Source organism: Sylvia atricapilla, chromosome 6 (genome assembly GCF_009819655.1).
Source record: "Sylvia atricapilla isolate bSylAtr1 chromosome 6, bSylAtr1.pri, whole genome shotgun sequence".
Lineage (NCBI taxonomy): Eukaryota > Metazoa > Chordata > Aves > Passeriformes > Sylviidae > Sylvia > Sylvia atricapilla.
This window is the reverse complement of record NC_089145.1, coordinates 48,890,862-48,911,895: the sequence shown is the minus strand read 5'-3', so window position 1 is coordinate 48,911,895 and position 21,034 is coordinate 48,890,862. Positions and strand designations below refer to the sequence as shown.

The window sequence follows — 21,034 nt, the reverse complement described above, 5'->3', positions numbered from 1 at the left end:
CCTGAGCAGGTCCCAGCTCTGTCTACTGCAGTGAGTCCAGAGTCTTTAGTCCACTTTGTTCCTTCCTTTCTTTTCTCAAGACTTACACTACAATTTCACAATTACTGCATCCAAGGCAGTTGGCTGTCCTATGTGTGAGCAGTTCTTCCTTATTCATAAGTAGCAGATCCTGCACAACCCCTCCCCTAGAAGCCTGTTCAGTGCCAGCATCAGAAATTGCTCCAGTGCATGTGAGAAATTCCCTGGATATTTCACACCTCACTGTACTGCTGTTCCAGGAGGTGTTGTGTGATTTAAGGCCTGCATGAGAACAAGGGGCGCTGAATATTGGAATACCAGCCTAAGATGATGTTCCATTTACTTTGGGAAGTGAAAATAAGTGTTCTTTAACTAGTTGCCTTGAGAAGCTGCAGCAAAGCTATACAGATGGTATTTTGTTTTTCTTTTGAAATGGAATACTTAATTTTCAATTCATTTTGAAGTACTATGTAACATACAGTCAAAATACTAATTCAGCTGCTATTGGCCATGCAGCTGATGAAATAAAATAACCTGGTTTTCTATAGGCTGAATACTTCGGAATCCATAATATTTGTTCACAACTAATGAATTTGCATGTGATTCGAATAATTTTTGTCTCTAAGATTTCTAGTTTCTAATTACTCTGAAGTAATTAATGTGCAACTACATGAAATATTGCTTCAGGTTGCACTGTATGGCTCTTACATTCAGGCCATGCAAGTAATACTTGCACATACATATGTGTGAGAAATAATTTCTCATTATTTTCTTTTTTATGTGACTAGTGAAAGAAGATCTTGTTCATTCATGCTTTTCGTATGTTGTTTCACAGCAATTTGTGACAGTATGCTACTTAATCTGTTTTAGTTGGAAGATGGGGAAGAAGAGCCGAGTAAAAACTCAGAAGTCAAGTACAGGAGCCACAGCGACAGTATCTCCAAAGGAAATGTTGAATCTAAGTAATGAGTTATTGCAAAGTAAGTTTTGTTTTTATGCCTCTCTGGCATAAAAAGGGATGGTGTGCAAACCACTCAAAAACATTTTCTTGCTGAGGCCAGTGGGTTCTATTTTTTCTCTAAGTGGCCAAGCTTGCTATTTTACAGTGCTTAAGATAGTTACTCTGAGATACATACTAAACTATCTCTGTTAATATATGCCATTATTGCTTATTTAAACATGTATTTAATGGGCATATTAGATATTTGTGGCAGCATTTGGCTTTTCGTCTGAATACAAGCAAAGATACTGGGTAAGGTTAGACTTTTAAACAACTAGGTAAGTTGGTATTGAAGCTTTGTCAAAAATGTTTTTCTTGTAAACTTGAAGAACTATACTTTTCCATTTATCACTGGAACAGTACTTTGAACTGATACTAGAGTAGGGAAATTAACTGTGGGAAGCAGTAATACAACTCAGTTCAACTACACAGGTATTTTTCTTGCTTAGATAAATTTGTTGTTGTTGGTTTTGCTGTTTGGAATCTTTTTGTAGTGCTTCAGTCTTATGTATAGACCAAAGATTATTTCACTTGTTGAGGAGCTTGGAACTCATCCATTATTTCTAGTAAATATGAGAAGCAGATCATAATTTCATACAATGATGCTAAAATACTATTGACTCTTTCTACAGTCATTAGTAACTGTGCTGTGATACAGTTCTTTCTGAAATACAAATCCAGATTTTCATATTCTGGACACATCTAAATGTTGCCTTAGAAAAATTAAAATTTTTCTTTGCATTGCCCATGAAGAGGAGACAAGGAGTTGGCAAAGCAATTTGATGCTTATGCTACAATTGGCCTCTGCTTTGCTACCAAAAATAAAATGTAGATCTAATTTGCTAAGCAAAGACAAGTATCAGCTGTTCTTTTTGTCAAGCTTCCATATTTTATTCAATGCTAAGATTTTTCAAATCAGTTGAGCAAGGTAATCTTCAGCTGTCCACTTGGATTTACATGGCTTAGATGAAGAAATCCACACTGACATTTAGAATATTGGCAGAGACGCTGTGGATGTAATCTAAAGCTAAAGCATGGCTTTGTGTTCCTTTGCTTGTCCCTCCAGTACTTGTGCATCTATGAAAACAGTATTGACTAGGCAGGTCAAACGTATGTACCAGCAAATTTCTCAATTAATTAAGGTATGCTCTGTGCTATTATTATCTGCTTTCATTACAGCCAGAGTGGTGGCAAGCAGGCTAATATAAACAGAGAGCTTTGCTTGAATTATTGAAAACAGACACATTTTTTGTCATTTGTCTTATCTGAGATATTATTTACTTAATGGCCTAGTTGTTTACCTTTTTTTTTTTCTTCTAGGCTTTTTAGACATTTGCTATTTCTTATATCTGAAAGAATATTAAAAATAAAAGAAGTTATACTGTGAAGATTTCAAAAGTCTAAATTAATTACCCATCATATTATGGGATGTTTGTAATAGTGGAGATTGTTTTATTTGCCTTGTAAGCATGTTTGAAGGACAAATGGTACCTGGATTCTGTTAAGTTGCTGTGAAACTATAATTCTGAGGTTAAAATATATGTGTATATATGTGTGTGCATATATATGTCTATATTATGTATTTAATTAAAGAAACCATTTTTATTTCCAGAATGCAGCAGTCCTCCCCCAGGTCCTGGTAAGGAGTGGGAAGAATATGTACAGATCCGTTCGCTTGTGGAGAAAATCCGCAAAAAGCAAAAAGGTAAGTGTGAAACACTTGCAAGTGTTTCTGAATGTTCAGGTGGGCTTCTCCACTGGCATTAACCATTGTAATACTCAGAATTCTAAATTATTATCACAGACAGATGATCCTGTGAGAATTCTGCCTGATAAGTAAAAAAAGGAGCTTGAAATTGTTTTCTCATCACAATCTGAAGCACTAGAAGTAAAAATCCTTAGAGAATAATAGGCTGCCTTGGTTCCTTGATTGCATGGTCTGCAGCTCTCCCTCTATAAATCTGAACATTCTGAATTTAAATTTGCAACTGTTTTACATCAAGACTTTAGTGGATGTTGAAACAGTTTCAGCAATACAACATCATGACATCAAGTGATGACAAAAATATGTAAATGCACAAAATAAATATATCAGCTAATAAGTCTGTCTGCTCTAAATGAAGCACAGAATCAAAATAAAGAAATTATTATTATATCACAGTTCATTTTATTAAATTAATTTACTTGTTGCCAGTTTTCCAAAGTTTAAGGTATACTTATTTTTCATCCTAGACCAGTTTTCTTCTGTTATGGTCTGTAACATCTTGCTGTTGATGACACTTTTTTAATATTAATTTTGTTATATTTGGAGGCACATTCTAAAAATGCTCTTCATATAAGTTTTAGTATAATTAACCTCTTTTATGACTGTATTTTAATAACTGAGAAGTAACTTTTTAAACTTGCAATGAGTAGATTTGGGCTAGACATACCTGAAAAAGTCCTAACCAATTTTTTCTTCTCTGGTATTTATACAGTAACAGCAAGAAAGCCAGACTACATATAAATGGAGCTTAACTAGTTCACGGTGTTACTTGATAAAGAAAATACTTCAGAGGCTTGAAATTTCCTTTTCCCACCTGTTTTTAATATATTTTGACTGATGCATAATAACCTTTACTCATGAAAGGACTTAACAAACCTCTGAACATCACTTTTTGACAGAGAGTGTATGGAAGAATAAATGATGTTGTTTGAGTGACTGCATTCTGTAGTTGTGTAGACATGAACTTGGTTTATTTTTCAACTGTGCCGTAACTTCTATGAAATTCTTGTATGTGTCCAGGTTTTTATGATGTAATATATGTGTTAAAGTAAGTCATAATTTAGGTTAATAAGAGCAGAGTTAGCATTGGGGTTTGGCTTCTTTGCTGTAACTTTCTTCTGCACCAGAAAGATTAAACTATCCACAGGGAAGGTGCTGCTGGCAGAAGTGGTAGAATTATCAAAGTATCATCTTAATAGAGTTTTTTTTTTCCTTTGGAAGATACAAAACCTACTAACCACACTGGTATTGACATACAGTTGTCTTTCCATGTAACCTTTTTTTTTGTACATAGTGAAGAGCAATGGTATGGCATCTTTCAAGACCATTTTTAGTGGAACATAGTAGTTACTATTACACAGTTTGCTGACTTAATAAAGGCCTTAGATGGTTAGCAGAGGAAGTTCCTGTTGGGGGCTCTGAAATGTTCATATTAATATATGTTGCCAAGAATATTATACTTAGTGCTTTCCTTGACTAGAACACAGAGTTGCAGAATGTGAACTAGAATGATCTTCAATATAGAAAACTCTTAATTTGAAAACTGAGTATTTTTAATATCTAAAATTTTCCTTGTCTGACTCATGAGCAAAGTCTTAAATAAAGCTACTTTTCATTATAGGTTTTCATCAGTACAGCTATATTTTGTTCCATATAGAAACAATTTATTCCCCAATGGTGCTTATAATTTAAAGGAGTTGGTTTTCTTTTTAATTAGGAAAGATTTGGGAAATATTGATCCACATTGTTTATGATAAACAGAAGTAGAATTTCAGAGATGTTTATTGTGTCTGAAGTACAAGCTGGATGTTAAAAGCTTCCAGTAGTCTTCTACAGTAGCAAAGTTGGAAATCAAAAGAGCAAAGTCTTGGACAAACACCTACCAAGTTCTGTAGAAACTATGCAACTAGTCTTACCAGGTTTGTGAGGTCATTATATTCCAAAAAGTACTTTGCAAATACTTAATAAATTTTTATACCGCATCATCAAAGATGAAAATTTTAAATTATAGTTGCACTATAATTTATAGATTTATTTAGTTCTGGGCCTTCAAATGCAAAATTTGGAGGCAGGAGGGGGATATTTTAAATATACTAATGCTACTCCCCTAAAACAATCTTAATCTCAAACTGTATTTTATTCCCTGTGCGTAGCCAAAATATCTTAGGATATAAAGCATCTTGCTGATAATATTTGGTCACTCATGAAATGACCTGAGCATTCTGGGGGCTTTTGGACACTTTTATTGTGATCTGACTCTGGAATTTGGGTTGAAGAGAACACACAGAGATGAAGAGGTACAAAAGGAGAGCTGCCTGAGTATAGCCAGGAACTGTTATAGGGAGATTCAAATAAATTCACAGTAAAGAGGAAAATGGAGGAAATGAATGAAGCTTGTGATTTCACTGGTGGACCACATGCCATTGGAGAAGCAAAGTGTAAAAATTTGGATGGGCTCTGTGATGTCAGGGGGATGATCCTTAGATATTTTAGATCCATCCTTAGATCTATTCTTAGATGTTTTAGTAGATCCATATGCTACAGGAAAAGGCTAACTGCCTTGTGTGTGAAAGAGGGAACTCAAGATCTGCTTATCATCAGTTGCGGTGCTGAATTAATGAAATTACAGCTTGCCTCTCAAATTCTTCCTTGTCTGTATCAACATGTTGTGGTGATTGCATTTATCATTGATACTAAGATTGGAAATGTTTTGGCTTTTATTAAAGGGAAAGAAGAGGAGAGTTTCATGTTTCATTACTGCTCAGTTTGGGCAGTTGCATTTTTAAGATGACTGGTAAGCCAATTTGGCACAATATTGAATTTGATGAAAATTGGGCATGACATTTATATAGTATTGAGTAACATTTAACAGAGACCAGTTCTGACTCAGCTACTTCAAAGTAGCACTGCTGTGAAACTAGCAGATAGCTTTTTATGTGAGCTTCTGTATTGAAGTTTTTTATCTTTCTGGATCCTCTTATTTCTGCATTTGTTTTTCAATAAATTGTGTATATAGGTTTGTCTGTTGTCTTTGATGGAAAAAGAGATGACTATTTCCCTGAATTGATAAAGTGGGCAACTGAAAATGGAGCATCCACAGAGGGTTTTGAAATAGCTAACTTTGAAGAGGAGGGATTTGGTTTGAAAGCAACAAGAGAGATAAAGGTGAGCATGTGAACATTTGACTTAGATTAGAAAATTGTGTTTGGGATGTATCTGCAGAGCTCTGAAATGCTCACGCTTTTCCCCCTTTTAACTGCTTATGCTGTTCTGAAACATTACATACTGAATCTCTGTGTACTTGAGAACATTATCAATAAAATTGATTATTATTTTAGATGACTACTGATAGCACTATGAATTTTTAATCAATCTTTTTTCCTCTGTGTTGCCTGTACTCTTTACCTAATCACCAGAGTACTCTACCACACTGACATATCCCTTTATTCCATGTTTTCTAACTATTTAGTCTCTTCTTTCATGTCCCTTTTAAAGAACTGAAAAAAATAGCCTGAAAAAGAGGTATTTGCAATACCTATTTAGTCTCTTCTCTTCTTTATTCATGTTTCTTCTTTTAAAAAACTAGTCTTTTTGTCTCAGACAGATGCGTTTGCAATACCTATTTTCCATTGAAAATTAAAAAATCCCCAAATTATGATTATTTTAAGAGATTTTTTTATCATCAGATAAGGAGTATAGACACACACATAGTTAGCTAACTGTTAAAAGGTAAGCATTTAAAACTGTGTCTTTCCATTCCCATTTTGTAGCTGGGAGACAGCTGTGAAGAGCAACCAGCTGTTGGAGAATGACTGTTAGAAACTAAGCATAGTGTAATCATTTAAGAGCTTCATTAGCACGCAGTTAATACATTGATAGAAATCCTGAACAGTTCTTCTAGAATAAAAACAGCCAATATGAAAAAACTCTACTCTGAGAAAACATGTGTTGATGTAATTATTAGCAATATAATGTATCTGGTAGCTTTACAGTTGTGTGGTAAATATTAGCATTTCCAAAATGGAAGGGCTTTATTTGGTATCTGAGTGTCTGTGCTTAAAGCTTTGTGTAATTCAGACTGAAACATTTGTTTACCACAATATGAAACACAGGTTGGTTGTTGAATTTGCAGTGGAAGAGAAGGAAGAATTTTGATTCAGAAGAATTTTGATTTTAAAAAATTGTGCAAACAACTTGTAATTTAAAGTTGGAGTATATTTGAGACACTTGGAATATCAAATAAATGTTAACTGACCCTCTGTTGCATTTCTTTTCTCTCTGTAGGCTGAAGAATTGTTTCTGTGGGTTCCTAGAAAACTATTGATGACGGTTGAGTCAGCTAAAAATTCAGTCTTAGGTAAGAGCTCAAGGAAGTTCTTAAGAAAGAAATTAATATTTATGAGATCTTTCAATAGGAGACTTTCTTTTTTTAGATTATCTTCCTTATTACAGGGGCTTGCTTATCATGCCAGCCATCAGGCTTGGAATATTTAGAAACTTGAAGTATCAGTGGAAAGAATTTAATTTCCCGGTTAGTTTCTGGCTGAGTGCACTGGATATCTTCCACAAGTGTGTGTGTTATTTTGAACACATATCATGTAGCTTGTATAATACTTGGAGATAAAATGTTCTGAGGTATTGAGAATATTGTTCTAGTTTTGTCATGCAATTGTATACAAGGCATTTGCTGTGCCAAAAAACTTGCAGTATAATACAGTGTAGGCAGCTAAATATTTTAGAAACCTGAAAAGCTTTTTTTTTTTTTTTTTTTAAGTATGAATCTGTTATTTAATCATGTTAATTTAAAGTCAATCTAGGATAATATTTTCTATGGAGAATCAATTTAGTTCCTCACCTTTCTTGGTTAATTCAGGATCCCTGTATTCTCAAGATCGAATTCTTCAAGCCATGGGCAATATAACATTGGCATTCCATCTCCTTTGTGAGCGAGCCAACCCCAACTCTTTCTGGCTGCCCTACATCCAGACTCTCCCCAGTGAATATGATACTCCTCTCTATTTTGAAGAAGATGAAGTACAGTATCTTCAATCAACTCAGGCCATACATGATGTTTTTAGCCAATATAAAAATACAGCTCGACAATATGCCTATTTCTACAAAGTCATTCAGGTAAGAATCTCAGATATAGTATATACATGTTGTTCTCATGATCCTCATTGTGGAAGGTGTGAAAACAGTGATGCTGAATAATAGGGCAGGTATATTGCCCTTAAAAGTCTGAATCATTAAAGCAATTTCCTGTTTTTTTTTGAACCAGTTGAAATTTTGCAGTTCAGTCAGCTTATGGATATATAAAAAATGTATTTAGTTGGTTGAGAGAAGTTGGTTGATTACTGCCCTTTGTTTAAAATGGGTGAGGCTTCATCTGGAACACTGTAAAATTTTGGGCCCACCAGTGCAAAAGACATGTTGACAAACTGGAATGGGACCAGAGGAGGGCGCAATTAACGTGTAATTTGCTTCAGCCCTTTATCTATATGGGAGACTAAGGGAGCTGGACTTGTTTGTTGTGGGGAAAAGGAGATCAAGAATGATCCGGTCACTGCTTTCATCTTGATACTGTTAGCCAGTCTCTAGAAGTTAGGAGGTTGAAAACTTTTCTGCATTACCTGCAGAGATCTACAACCTATGCCTCTATGATTCTTTGAAAAATGTGTAGTTTACACTTAACAAAGTAAAATTGTAATTGTTAATTGACAGAATAAAAGCAATGCATATGTTGTATTTCCAATGAATGTGGATTAACTGTTGTTTTCTGTTCTATTTAGTGTAATTATTTTGATTGCTTTCAAATACAGAGATAAACCCATCTGGTAACAGTTAGGGTATGGAGAGGCTTGAGATGGGTGAACTTTTCATTGTGTTCTGAAGTAATGATTTGAACTGAGTTTCTAACAGAAGCCTGTTATTCTAACTGATACCTAGATAAAATGTTGTAAGTGAACATTGATGTGTTGTTCTCAAGGTAGTGCTCAATGTCCAAACATTCAAAACTTTTTGTGGCACAATCTGTATAAAAAAAAGTATAACTCTATGTACTGAATCTCTCGAAATGTGTGATCTAGAGACATTCTGTTTGGCCATGGGTGAGCTCAGAAGACACAAGGCTATTCTACTCTCCTTTAGTGTTACCAGACCTCCAAAGCTTTTCTATCAACTGTTTTAATTCAACAAATGTTACATCATTTTGTGTAGCTGTTTGGTGTTTTAAGAACCGAGTATGTGTCAAACACAAATTCAGTTTACGTAGTATAAGGAGCGGAGGGATACATTTTGAAAACTGAAGTAATTGAAAATTATAGGTGAAAGCCAAATCAGATGCACAAGAGAATAAGCTAGGAATAGTGGCTTTGATATCAGAAGGAAACTGAATTCTTCCTTCCAGGTGTCACAATTCAGGAAATGATAGTTCAGCCAACTCTTTTTTCTTTCTGTGTCCTATCCTAGACTGCCAGTCCATACTTCGTCTTCCAGACTTCGCTTAGTTTCTCAAAATATGATGCCTGATCAAACAGAGCTTCTAAATGTTGTGCCTTAGATATTTTTTTTCACACTATAAAGGTCTACTGTTTTTGACACGTTATTAGCAGAATTTTGTGGAACATTATCCAATTATTCCTAGCTGCTATTTTTACTCTTGCAGTTCTTTTCAGAACTGAATCACCTGGATCAGCTGAACTACCACTATGACCAATTCCATCATTTTCACTAACTAATCCTGCACCAGTAATATTATGAGAGGTAATGTGACTGCAGCAATTAGTTAAAAACAAAACAAACAAAATCCTGGAATGCAGAATGGTCAGAAAACTAGGTGGTTTGGGTTTTTTCTTTTTTGGTTTGGGGTTTTCTTTGGTTTGGTTTTTGTTGTTTTTTTTTTTTGGTTCTGACAAATGCTTTTATTGCTTGTCTTGTACTCTTGTTATCTATATCTTTTTTTATAGCTGTAGTTTCACATTGTTGAACATGAGCATGAAGGTAGATCAGGTAGGATTCATTTGCTTTATTTATTTACTTTGTAGAATGAGAGATAATAAATATTAGTTAAATTCTATGTGGTTTCTGGTTGTTTGGTGCCTTACTTCAGCACTGCTATGTAACCACAATTTCAACTGAATGTTTCTTTACTATTATTCACCAAATACTACTATTCACATTAGAAAGTCAGATAAATTCGGTTTGCTCTAGTAATGCGAATTGTATGTATTGGGCAGCTATTATTAATGTTTTTGATGAAAACTTATGGAAGAGTTTAAATTTTTGATTTCTGTTTCTGCTCTCAAAAATAAGAGCTTGTAATATATGAAATGGTGGGGAAAAAAGTTCATAGAGAAAAAATAGAAGTCTCTTTCTTCCCTAAAGAAAGTACCATTTTCCTTATTCATAAAAGCTGAAATTTATTTTAGTATCAGCTTGCATGTACTCATATCATTTTGTGAACAAAATTGACCCACAAAATACTAATGCTAAGGGTAATTCGTGAGCAGATGGAAAAGGGAAGAAAAAGTGAGAGAAAAATTTGTCATGTAAATGAAAAAAGCAAAGCAAACCCACTTATCTATGAAAGGCAGTGTACTCTCCAAGCTTGATGAAATGAGGGTTTTTTAGATTTTTGTATACCATCATTTCATTCAGTACAACTACTGCTTTAGTGTTTTAATGAAAGCTGTTCTGTGTGACCAGGATTTTCATATTGCTTTCAGCATGCAGACTAATATTTTTTAAAGCACAAATACCTTTTAAAGTATATTTTTTAAAGTACAAATACATTTTTTGTAATACAAAAAGCTTTAAATTATATTGACTTTATTGATGGTTGTTCTACTGCAGGAATTAATGCTAACAGCATCTTGAAATGAAAGCTGGGGATTTTTACTATTTTGTGATACTAAAAAAGGGACTGCTTTGTGCAGGAAAAATATCTTGATTTCAACATTTTTAGTCTACAAAATATTTATAATGGCAGGGGGAATAAAAAGGTTAACAGGTCCTGTCTTCAAATGCATATTTTTCTTTCCAAATAGGATTGCTAGACTGCTTTTAAAATAATTTGGCTTCTGATAGGTGTGCGGTTTCAAACATGGTTTGAGAAAGTGCTGCTGTATTTTATTTCCTTAGCTTCTCCGTAAGGGTGACTGCTGCAGTTCTGACTCTTTCTCCAAGTGCTTAGTCTGGCTACACATGAAGAACGGGCAGATTTATGAATTTCACAGCTGTTGCAAGCTAAACTGTAGTCTGGTTTGATAAGCAGAAACAGGTGGGATGTTGAGCAGACAAAAATAAACTCTTGAGCATGTTAGCCAGGCTCTATAAACCACACTGACACCTCTCTAAACATATGTAATTTGATAACTAAAAAACAGTTAAAAGTTGTTGCAGATGTACTTTAACGGTGCATTTGGCCTCTGCATTGGTATCAAAATACAGGGAATGTTCTAAAGACTACTTTCATTGCTGCAGACTTGTAGTTTGCAAGATTTTTTGTTTGTAGTTTGTTCCAAAGAGAAATTCTGTAAGCTGCAGGGTTTTCTCTTCTCGGGGGAAGAGAAAGGAAGGTATGTCTGTGGCTTCTTTAACATTTATGAGTACTGTAAGCCTGCAGAACTGTGAACAAAGCCCAAATATTTATGGCTTAATGTTAAACATTTTTTTTGTCCACTGAAGTGTGCTGTAATAGACACAAGGGGGAGCCATATAGTTTACAGACAGTCACAGTGAGATTATATTACTAAAGAAAATACATCCAAGTTTGAAGTTTATTTAAAAGAATATGCAGTGGTCTTTGTGTTCGATTTTCAGGTGCATCTCTATGCCTGTTTGTAGTCAGCTACAGAGAAGTTTTTGTGAATCAAAACAAGATATGAAGACAAAGAATGCACATAGAGAAGGTAGAAGTGTCCAAACTGTTTACGTTTTGAACATGATGAGTTTGAAGCAGTGTTGTATCTTCTCCCCAGCTGTAGTAAAAGCTGTTACTACCTGCCTAAATAAAAGACAGTTTTACGATAACTTAGTTGAGTTTTAAAATCTTTTAAGTGGTAAGTCCAAAACCACCAGAGCCCATTAGCTAACCATAGCTTTTGCCATGGCTGTGTGCATTCAGTGGCACTCTGTGAGTAAGTAATGTCTGTATGTAGCTGCCTCTCATCTGCTGGAAAAAAACACCAGTTCTGTGGAACTGTCCAGGATGGCAGTTTGGCATTGATTTAGACTGTTTTCTGCCTGTAGTCTCTGGACCAGTGAGGGACCTTTTTTTTTTTTTCCCTGAAGAGCCTCAGCAAGTTATCTGTCTGGAAAGAAAACAAACAAACAAACCAAAAAACTTGAACCTCAACCAATATGGTTGACATTGTAGTGTGCCTCTGCTAGAAGGCTGCCTGATCAGGAGGAAGGAAGAAGTGAATGAAGCCTTCTACAGATAGCTGAAAATAGCCTCATATTTGCAGGGCCTGCTCCTCATGGGGGGCTTCACTCCAGTATCTGTTAAAGGAGCAGCATAGCAGGGCATAAGCAGTCCAGGGGGTTTGTGGAGAGCTTCCTCACTTGAAGCAACAGAGGGGCCAAGAAGGAGAGGTACTACTTGCATTCATGGACCTCATGCAAAAAGGGAAGGGTTTGTTTGAGATGCAAAGGTTGAAGACAGCCTTGGCTTTAGTTACCTTGAGATGGTGGATATCAGGATCCTGAGAGGAGGAAGCAGTCCAGACAGCAAGGTCACAGTTCTGCTCTTCAGGAGAGCAGTATTGGCTGCTTAATGGATCTCCTTCAAAGAGTCCCATGGGATAAGGTTTTGGAGAGGAGAAGGATCCAAGAAAGAAAACATGGTTAATATTGATAGATCACCTCCTCTAAGTTCAGGGGCAGTTCATCCCAAGAGCGGGAAGTCAGCCAAAGTGCCAGGAGGCCTTCACAAATCAACAAGGAACTCCTGTCAAAAACTGAGACATTAAAAGGAAACATAGAGAAAGTGAAAGCAGGGACAGGTAACCTGGAAGGAATATGGAGACATTGTCCAATCATCCAGGGGTGGTAAAGCTAAAGCGCAGCAGTAATTGCATCTTGCAGGGGTTATCAAAGGTGACCAAAAGAGTTTCTATATGTACATAGGTGGTCAAAGCAGGGGAAATGTGGGCTGTTGCTGGATGGAGTGAGGGACCATGACAAAGAACATGTAAAAATCTGGGGTACCAAATGCCTTCCTTTACTGGTGAGACTGGCCTTCAGGAGTCCCAAGTACAAGAAAGCCATCCAGAGGTGCCTGGACAAGTTTGAGAAGTGGGCTCTTGGGAAGCCTCAACATGGGAAAGTGCAAGGTGCTGCACCTGTGTTGGGGCTACCCACAGCTGTAGGTTGAAGGGGTTGGGAACAGCCCTACAGAGATGGACTTTGGAGTGCTGGTGGATGAGCCAGCAGTGTGTGCTTGCAGCTTAGAAAGCCAGCTGTAGCCTGGGCTGCATCAAAAGCAGTGTGGCCAGCAGATTGAAAGAGGGGGTTCAATCCCCCGGCTCTGATGAGACCCCCACCTTGAGTACTGCACCCAGCTCTGGGGTCCCCAGCACAGGAAGGATGTGGAGAGATTCCAGAGGATGGCCACAGAAATAATCAGAGGGCTGAAGCACCTCTCCTGTGAGGAAATGCTGAAAGAGCTGGCCTTGTTCATCCTGGCGGAGAGAAGGCTCCAGGGAGGCCTTAAAGCAGCATTTCTGTAGTTAAAAGGGGGTGAGAAAGATGGTGACCAAGAGGGCTTGTTGCAAGACGACCAGGGGTAAGTGATTTTAAACTAAGAGAGAGTTGATTTAGACTAGATCTGAGGAAGGCATTTTTTACAGTAACAGTGGTGAAACACAGGCACAGGTTGCCCAGAGAGGTTGTAGATGCCTTATTCCTGGAAATGTTCCAGGTCAGCTTGGGTGGGGCTCTGAACAACCATGATCTAGTTGAAGATGTTCCTGGTTATCACAGTGAGGAGTTGGACTAGGTGACTCTTAAAGGTCCTTTTCAGTGCAAACTCAATGACTCTCAGTGATCTTTGAGTGATCATGATGATGGGAGACATTCCTGAGGACTGGAAGAAAGCAAATGTTACTCTTATCCTGAAGAGAGAAAGATGACCCAGGGAACTACAAGCCTATCAGCCTCACTTCAGTTTCTGGTAAGGTGCCAGTCCAGTGGGACTTTGACAGCCTGGAAAAATGGGCTGCCAATTGATGTTTAGCAAGAAGTGCAAAGTGCTGCACTTGGAGTGAAATAATACCATTATTATGTTGGGGGACAAGCTGAGCATGAGCCAGCAATGTGTCCTTGCATCAAAAAAGTCTAATGCCATCCCAGCTGCATTAGGATTGTTGGCAGTTAAAAGAGGTGATCCTTCTTCTCTACTCAGCACTGGTGGGGCAACACTCAGAGTACTGTATCCAATGCTGGGCTCTCCAGTACAAGAGAGATCAGTTTGGTTCTAAAATTCTAACTGAATGGAGAAAGCAAAGTCACCTATTTAAGTAACATTTTAGCAAGCAAACTTATTTTGACTCAGTTTTATTTTTCTTTGCAAAGTTAATGAGCAAATACTTGCTAGTGTTTTCCTTCTGTCAAGCTACTCTTACTCAAGAAGGCAGAAGCTGCCCCATGAGTCACACTGTTTTTAATTTTTTTAAATAGAATCTCTTCGGTAGAAGTTGTTAATAATTTTTAAGTATTATCTGTAGTCTAGTTTGCTTCCAGCATTTCACAGGAACACTGTCAAACAGTTGTCTGACTATGGTGCATTGACATCTGGACACTGTTTGTGAAAGTGTTGTAGTCCTATTGTGAATACAAGCTTTGCAGTAATCCATAATCCAAAGATATTTTGATCTGTTTGTGTGCAATACTGGACAGAGAACTTAATTTGCTGGACGCTGTAATCCCTTTTGGTCAGATACTAAGTTTCATGTATTATTCATTTAAAATTTGACTAATTGATTTTTGTGAATCAAATGCTAAAATCCAGTCATGAGCTGTTAGGGATTGGAATATCATATTAGTTCAGATGTTTGACACATCAAGTTCTAGATTTCAAAATAATGTTATAGCATCTCTAAAATCTGGTATCATGTGTGACTCTGCAGTATTGGCTATATTAGGTGAGATTTCACATTTCTAGCATAATTTTTACACCAGTTTTTGAAGTTGTGATGATGCTTTATGACTTATGCTGCCCTTACATTGTTTTTCTGTGTTGTTTTTAATCTACCGTATTCCAATAAGTGCATGATTTTCCAGGTCAGCGTGAAGTAGAACATCTGGTGTCTCTCTGTACTTGGCTTGAAGACACCACCATTTAACTTCTGTGTGCCAAATGATATTTGAGTTGAACGCAGACAAGTGTACTGTCTTTAAAAACACCTTATTGAATTAATCAGAGGGTGATTATTATTTTTAAGTTGATGTAATAGAGAATATTTTAATGCTTCCGAAGAGTTCAACCAATATGCAGTCAGAAGCAAATGTATTTGAAACAGAATTCAGTTTTGTTTCTGTACCAGGTAGGATTTTAGGATTCTCGGTTTTCTTCCCCACTTGATTTATACTCATTGGCGTACCAGTCAAGTAGCTTTTTTTCAGAAATGATGTCAGCGACACTGTGAAAAATGGGTGGAGGAAAGATGGCACAGTAGTAAACCCTGTAAAATCTTTCCCTTTTGTTTACTTGTCTACTATGCATGTCTCCTTAAGGAGACTTTTAAAATTGGATTGAGTGGGCAGTTGCAAAGGTAAAAATAGAGTTGTTATCTAATTTGTTTTATCTGGATTTCAATGCCCAAGTTGTTCTTCTTGATCAATAATAAATAAATAGGCAGTTAATAATGAAATATATTTATGCTTTTCTGTGTTTTTCTTCTCTGTGAAGGCCAAAATATTGTATTAATCTGTTTTGCTGGCAGCAGATTGAAGATTGACAGTATGCCTGTACTGTACCACTTAGTGTATCTGCTGTAAGGTGGTTTAGACTTTGCGAACATGTGCCAAATTCCTGATCTTTGTGTCACTTCTGGTATATCCCACCCCCAGCTACGATGACACTAACAGCAGATCCTGGGGCTTTGTTGGGCCATTCCTGTGGCTGCCCCTCTCAGTGGCAGAAGCAGCTCCAGGCTTGGCTGGGTTGTGTCTGTCCAAGTCAGGCAGATGAAGAGCTCAAGTCCTTGCGTGGGTGGGAGGTTCTGCTGCCTTCTTCCCCCGTTCCTTCCTTGCCTTCCACAGGAACACGGCGACAGCTCTGGGCTTTGAGCCAGCCGGACACAGGAGGAGGTGTTTGGCTGTTCAGGCAGCGTTTGCTCCTCAAACAGCTGTTCCCTATCTCCTCCAAGGAAAAGGTGGCAGGCCATATGGAGGCATCCTGTGGTCCAGATTCAGACGACGGGCACCAGTTGGACCATGCTGGCCTAGATGGAAATACAGGCATGTCCTGCTTGGTGTCTGGTATTTCTCACAGTCAAAATGATTCAGAGTTGGAGGACAGACAGGATAAAACATATCTTTCATTTTGGATATAGATGTTATCTTTCATCGTACAGACATTGTTAAGATCTCCTAATCAGCAGGTTTTAATTTATTTCATATTCTGAATGGATTCTGCCATGGTGGCCTAAACGCCTGCTTTCCTCTAGAGGAGCAGAGATGTACTTCAAAGCGTTATGTGCCAGCGCAAAACAAAATTTGTTTCTGCATAGTTTAAGCCACATTTGGGAGGAATAATACATTCTCTTGTTAGTAGTATGGGCTTTTAAGGCATTTTTTTGAAGATGGGGTTCTCAATCACTCTCCTGGTTGAGAATGCAGATAAGCATCTCTTTTTACAGCCAATAGAGTGGAGACAGTTTTTTGTTTGCTTTTCTGTTAGTAGTCTTTTTTTTTAACTGAGTTGCACTTTGTGGGACATTTGAGTCTATCCCCAGGGATGTTGTCTGTGTCTTTTGTGGAAGTGAGTGCCTCAGCAGACATCAGGAGATCATCATGCACTTACAAGTATACTTTCTCATATAAAGTTTGTACTTATTGTGCAGATTTAATATTTTTCCTGATATAACAGCAGTTACAAATGTTCCATAAATTTAAAATATTATAGCAAGCTGATGTTTCTTAGAGCAGAATACTCAAAGGATGTATTCTTTAAGCACTGCAAAATTATACAGGGTACTTATCTTTGTTAAAATTAGTAATTTAACTAAATTACAAAGTGGATTATCCTCTTCAGTCAGACCCAATGCTAATACTCCACACAGTAGGACATTGATATGTTGCTAAGTAAACCAAAGTTTATTTTCTTGTACTATTGTTTGAATGTGGGTTGAAGAGGAAGTGGTAAGTTTTTAGTTTTGGATGCGTACCTCTAGCTCCAGGACTTACTTTGGCCTGTGGAAGCTTCGTTATGAGGTGATCGTGATCCAAGCTTCCACCTAAGTGGCTCCCAGTAGGATTTATTTGGAAACTTCAGTAGTTGATTCACAGGTAACAAAACTTTTGCCATACTGCATAATATTAATGCTTGTTAGCAAACTCTTTGGTTGAGGAGCAATTGTGAATCGGAAATACTGTTTCTGTTCTTTCAAAGCAGTTCACTTCAGGCTTTCCATCACAGCTTTGCTTTTTTTTTTTTTTTTCTTTTCTTTTTTTTGTGGCTTGTAATTCACCTAATAGTGGAGTTCACTAGTAGTAGAGTTATGGGATGAACTTGTCCATGAACACAGTGCATGTGTGCTGCTCTAAACAAAATCATGAAGTATCCAGAGTTGGAAGGGACCCACAGGGATCATCAAAGTCCAGCTCCTGAAATTTCCTGAAATGAAAAATATTCAAGGTAAACTTTGTACCTTGGGAAGAGCCTATAGAGTAAATGATGTGTCATAGTATGCAAACATAGACTCTTGCAAGGAAGCTGGGGTTTTGTAGCTGTCTTACTGTACCTGTGTGAATGAAATACTGCAGAATGGACCTATAAATCTAAGGCTCAGCGTGAACAGTAAACTCATATTTTGCAAGGAGATTTACCACAGGAGATAATGGAGCTCATGTGTCTTTTTGTTATGTGAACTGCTTCGGGAGGGACTTGGGAGGCTGTCTCATTGCAAAACACCTCTAATCTCAGCCCAGCTTCTCCCACTTCAGCCATTAATGGGGCTGCACTCAGTTCTAAGTGGTTTTGTGAAAGTACAAAAAAAGGTATTGAAAACTTGGTCACTAATTTAAATGCTGTGTCTGAGTGTCTTCTGTTTTGAGAAAGATCAGTATTTCAGAATTGTGTATGTATTCATACACATATACAGAATTAGTAATATTCTGAAATGGAGTAAGAAATGGATGTTAAGGAGTCCATGGCTGTCTTGCCTCTATTTAAAAAAGAAGATGGCACAGGATTGGAGGAGGGGTACTCAGCTGCAGTCAGTTCAGAGTTGTTTCTGTGTACTCTGTCTACCAAACAGTACATCTATGTTACTTGTGAAGTGGGTTGTCAGTCCTTCAGACCCTTGAGTTAATAGTTAATGGTTTGAGTTGTCTGTTGTGCCACTGCTGTCTTATTAACAAAGAACAATTTTTGCAGGTAGAAGGTACAGAAAAGGGGATGTGCAGTTAAATTCCATTGCACCAGAAGGAGTCATTCCAGTTTGCTTCCGCTGCATGAATCCCCTAATAGTCTGGAACAGTACTTTCTTGTGGGTATTGGCAGAAAATAAATAAAAATTGCTGACATAAAGAATTGAGAATATTATTTAGTATTAAGATTTTTCAATCCTGTAGTACCTTCTTTTTTATATTAAAATTCATTCTATTAGGTTTTGCAAAGTAGAATTTTTTTTTCCTGTTAGGAAAGTAGTATAACAGCACAAGTTTGTAAGCATTATTCCTAGCACTTCATGAATTGGGCTGTTTGAAAATTCCATAGCATGCCTCTGTAGTTATAAACTGTTGTTACAAAGCAAAATAATCATTGGCTTTGTCTCCTGTCCTGTACAGTGAACTGGCTTCCCTCATTAGGTTAGGCAGCATATGTCCAATGGAAAAAGTGAATTCTTGTTTCCCTGTAGATCACTAGGATCCTCCATTCTGAATTCTTTATTTTACTTAGCTTTAGGGCAGTTAAAGCCTCAGCAGCTCCACAGAGAGGAGTTTCTCTTCAAGGCTGCTGCTTCAAAGGATTTCCAGAGCTGGGAAAGGGACAGTAACCAGCAAATGCTGACAGATCTTCGTGCTTCTGGCCCTGAAAGTGTGTGTGTTTGTGTTTTTGTACACCTACACATTGGCCTGAAACCATCAAATAGCATCCACTAAGGCTCATAATGAAATCTCCCCATGTTAATGAGTGCAGTGGAAAGAGGGAAGGATCTGCAAAGAAGAGGAGGAAAAAATTGTTTGGTCAAAAGCAACTAACCCTTGGGGCTTATGTTCAAAGGAATGAAAGTTAACACGGTGGAAGCTTAAAGTGGTTTTGACTTTAACTGTTTCAAGCACCCTGAGTGTTTTGGGGACTCTGAAGGGAGTGCGGTGGTGGCCTCAGTATACTCTTAACACCAGCTACGATCGTTTCCTGGGGTAGAAGTGGAGCTGTTTTCACTTGAATGGGGACACAAGAGGTTTTTGAGATTATTGAAATCTGATTTAGTGATATCAATGTGGTGATTGCCCACAACTTTGTCTTTGTGAGTACTTGAAATAGTTGTCGCAGAAGTCCAACCATCTCTTTGTCTACAAACTCAGGAAACCAACAAAACCAAAGATTTTTTAAAAAACCTTTTTTAGCTATGTATTACAATGTAGATGGGTCCGATGATCAGTTTATCTCAGTTTAGAGGTGGTGTCTTTTTTAATAAAACCCTTTGATCACATCTAGTGATTAAAATAATTTTTTTCTTACTTGGATTATGCAAGGGTTAATAGCACAAAGGAATATGCTGGGCAATATGACTTCACATAAAAATAAATTAGCTCTTTTCAAGAAATCTAGTAATGTAGATGTGAACAAATTTAACACTAAGTAAACTTTAATTTTTCCTTCTACTCAGACATTGTATTGTGTGTTACAGTAATTGGACTTGTTCTTTGCATCACTTGGTAAACAAGCAAATGATAAGTCAGTTTTAATGGAAATTCCCCATTAAGATTAGGAACTCTGATAAATGAGCTTTAGCGTTTTGTGATTGAATAGGGAAAAGGGTTACTATCTTCAGAAGTCTAGCCACTCTGACAGGAGGTGAATGCCCCTAGGCTGGAAAGCAGAGTGAAGGTTCTGATGGCTTCTTAGCTGGAAGGACACACACCTATTCTCCACTGCAGCCTTCATGCCATTCAAATGAAACAAGCCCTCAAAGTGCGAGTCCTTTAGCATCTACTTCTTGGAACTTTGAGAATCATTACCTTGTGATGTCCATCTAAAAATATGATGGAGAAATTAATAACACAGAGGCCCCTATGGCACATCAGGAGTGTTGCTTGTTTGTGAGGCATTAAACATGAGACGTGAACCTCTGGATATTACTGCTTCACAGAAAGAGAAAAAATGTTTGGAAGTTTCCTTTTTTTTTCTTCCCCCCACCCCCCCTTCCTCTGATTGCCATACTGAGTAACTGGCTTCTAGTCTGATAGTGTTTTAGGTGACTAGAATAACAGTCTGTCTCTTTCCACAGTGGCTGCAGACAATCTGGCAGCAATCACTGTTACTTTTTAATATTTCTGGTTATTTTGAGATATCCTCCAAATGTCTCAAAGAAAGCTTGGAACACTGAAGGGGAAAAAGCATTTTTTTATTATTTTTTTTTTTTTAGGAATAGCAGCATCAGGAGGAAAATGAAATTCAGCATGCCACTATTTGTTTTTGCAGTGGTCATCACCCTGATTGCCAGCTCTGACAATATTTTCACAGAAAGGGTAACGAAATAGATGGTATTTGTTCTTTATAATAACTCTTTCAGTAGAATGTCAGGACCTGCATCTAAATGAATATATTCACATTTTCATGTTCCCATTTTTTATTTAAAGCTTCCCCTCCCAACTTTCTGAAACTACTTCATACAGACTTGGTAAGTTAAAATTAGGGTTCATGTAGTGGATAATGTCACATTTGAAAGCTAATCTGTAGAGACCTAGCTGCGTGAACCTGTAAAAGCTAGATCTGATTTTTTTTTACGTATTAAGTGTTTGTTTAGTTTAAATATGTCTGTATCTTTTTTGAGCAGTCTGAGCAATTTGCATGCTAT

The 21,034-nt window shown here is 37.2% G+C and overlaps 1 protein-coding gene across 2 annotated transcripts in view; it reads left to right on the top strand.

Annotated features, from left to right (window-relative positions):
• The window catches only part of SETD3 (SET domain containing 3, actin N3(tau)-histidine methyltransferase), a 62,509-nt gene that overhangs the window by 23,263 nt on the left and 18,212 nt on the right, over nt 1–21,034 (top strand). For both annotated transcript variants that reach the window (XM_066321848.1, XM_066321849.1), the window contains 5 exons: nt 889–998; nt 2,631–2,723; nt 5,800–5,948; nt 7,068–7,140; nt 7,657–7,913. In XM_066321848.1, coding sequence (XP_066177945.1) covers nt 896–998; nt 2,631–2,723; nt 5,800–5,948; nt 7,068–7,140; nt 7,657–7,913 — 675 coding nt within the window. In that variant the 5' untranslated portion in view covers nt 889–895. The remainder of the gene's footprint in view (nt 1–888; nt 999–2,630; nt 2,724–5,799; nt 5,949–7,067; nt 7,141–7,656; nt 7,914–21,034) is intronic.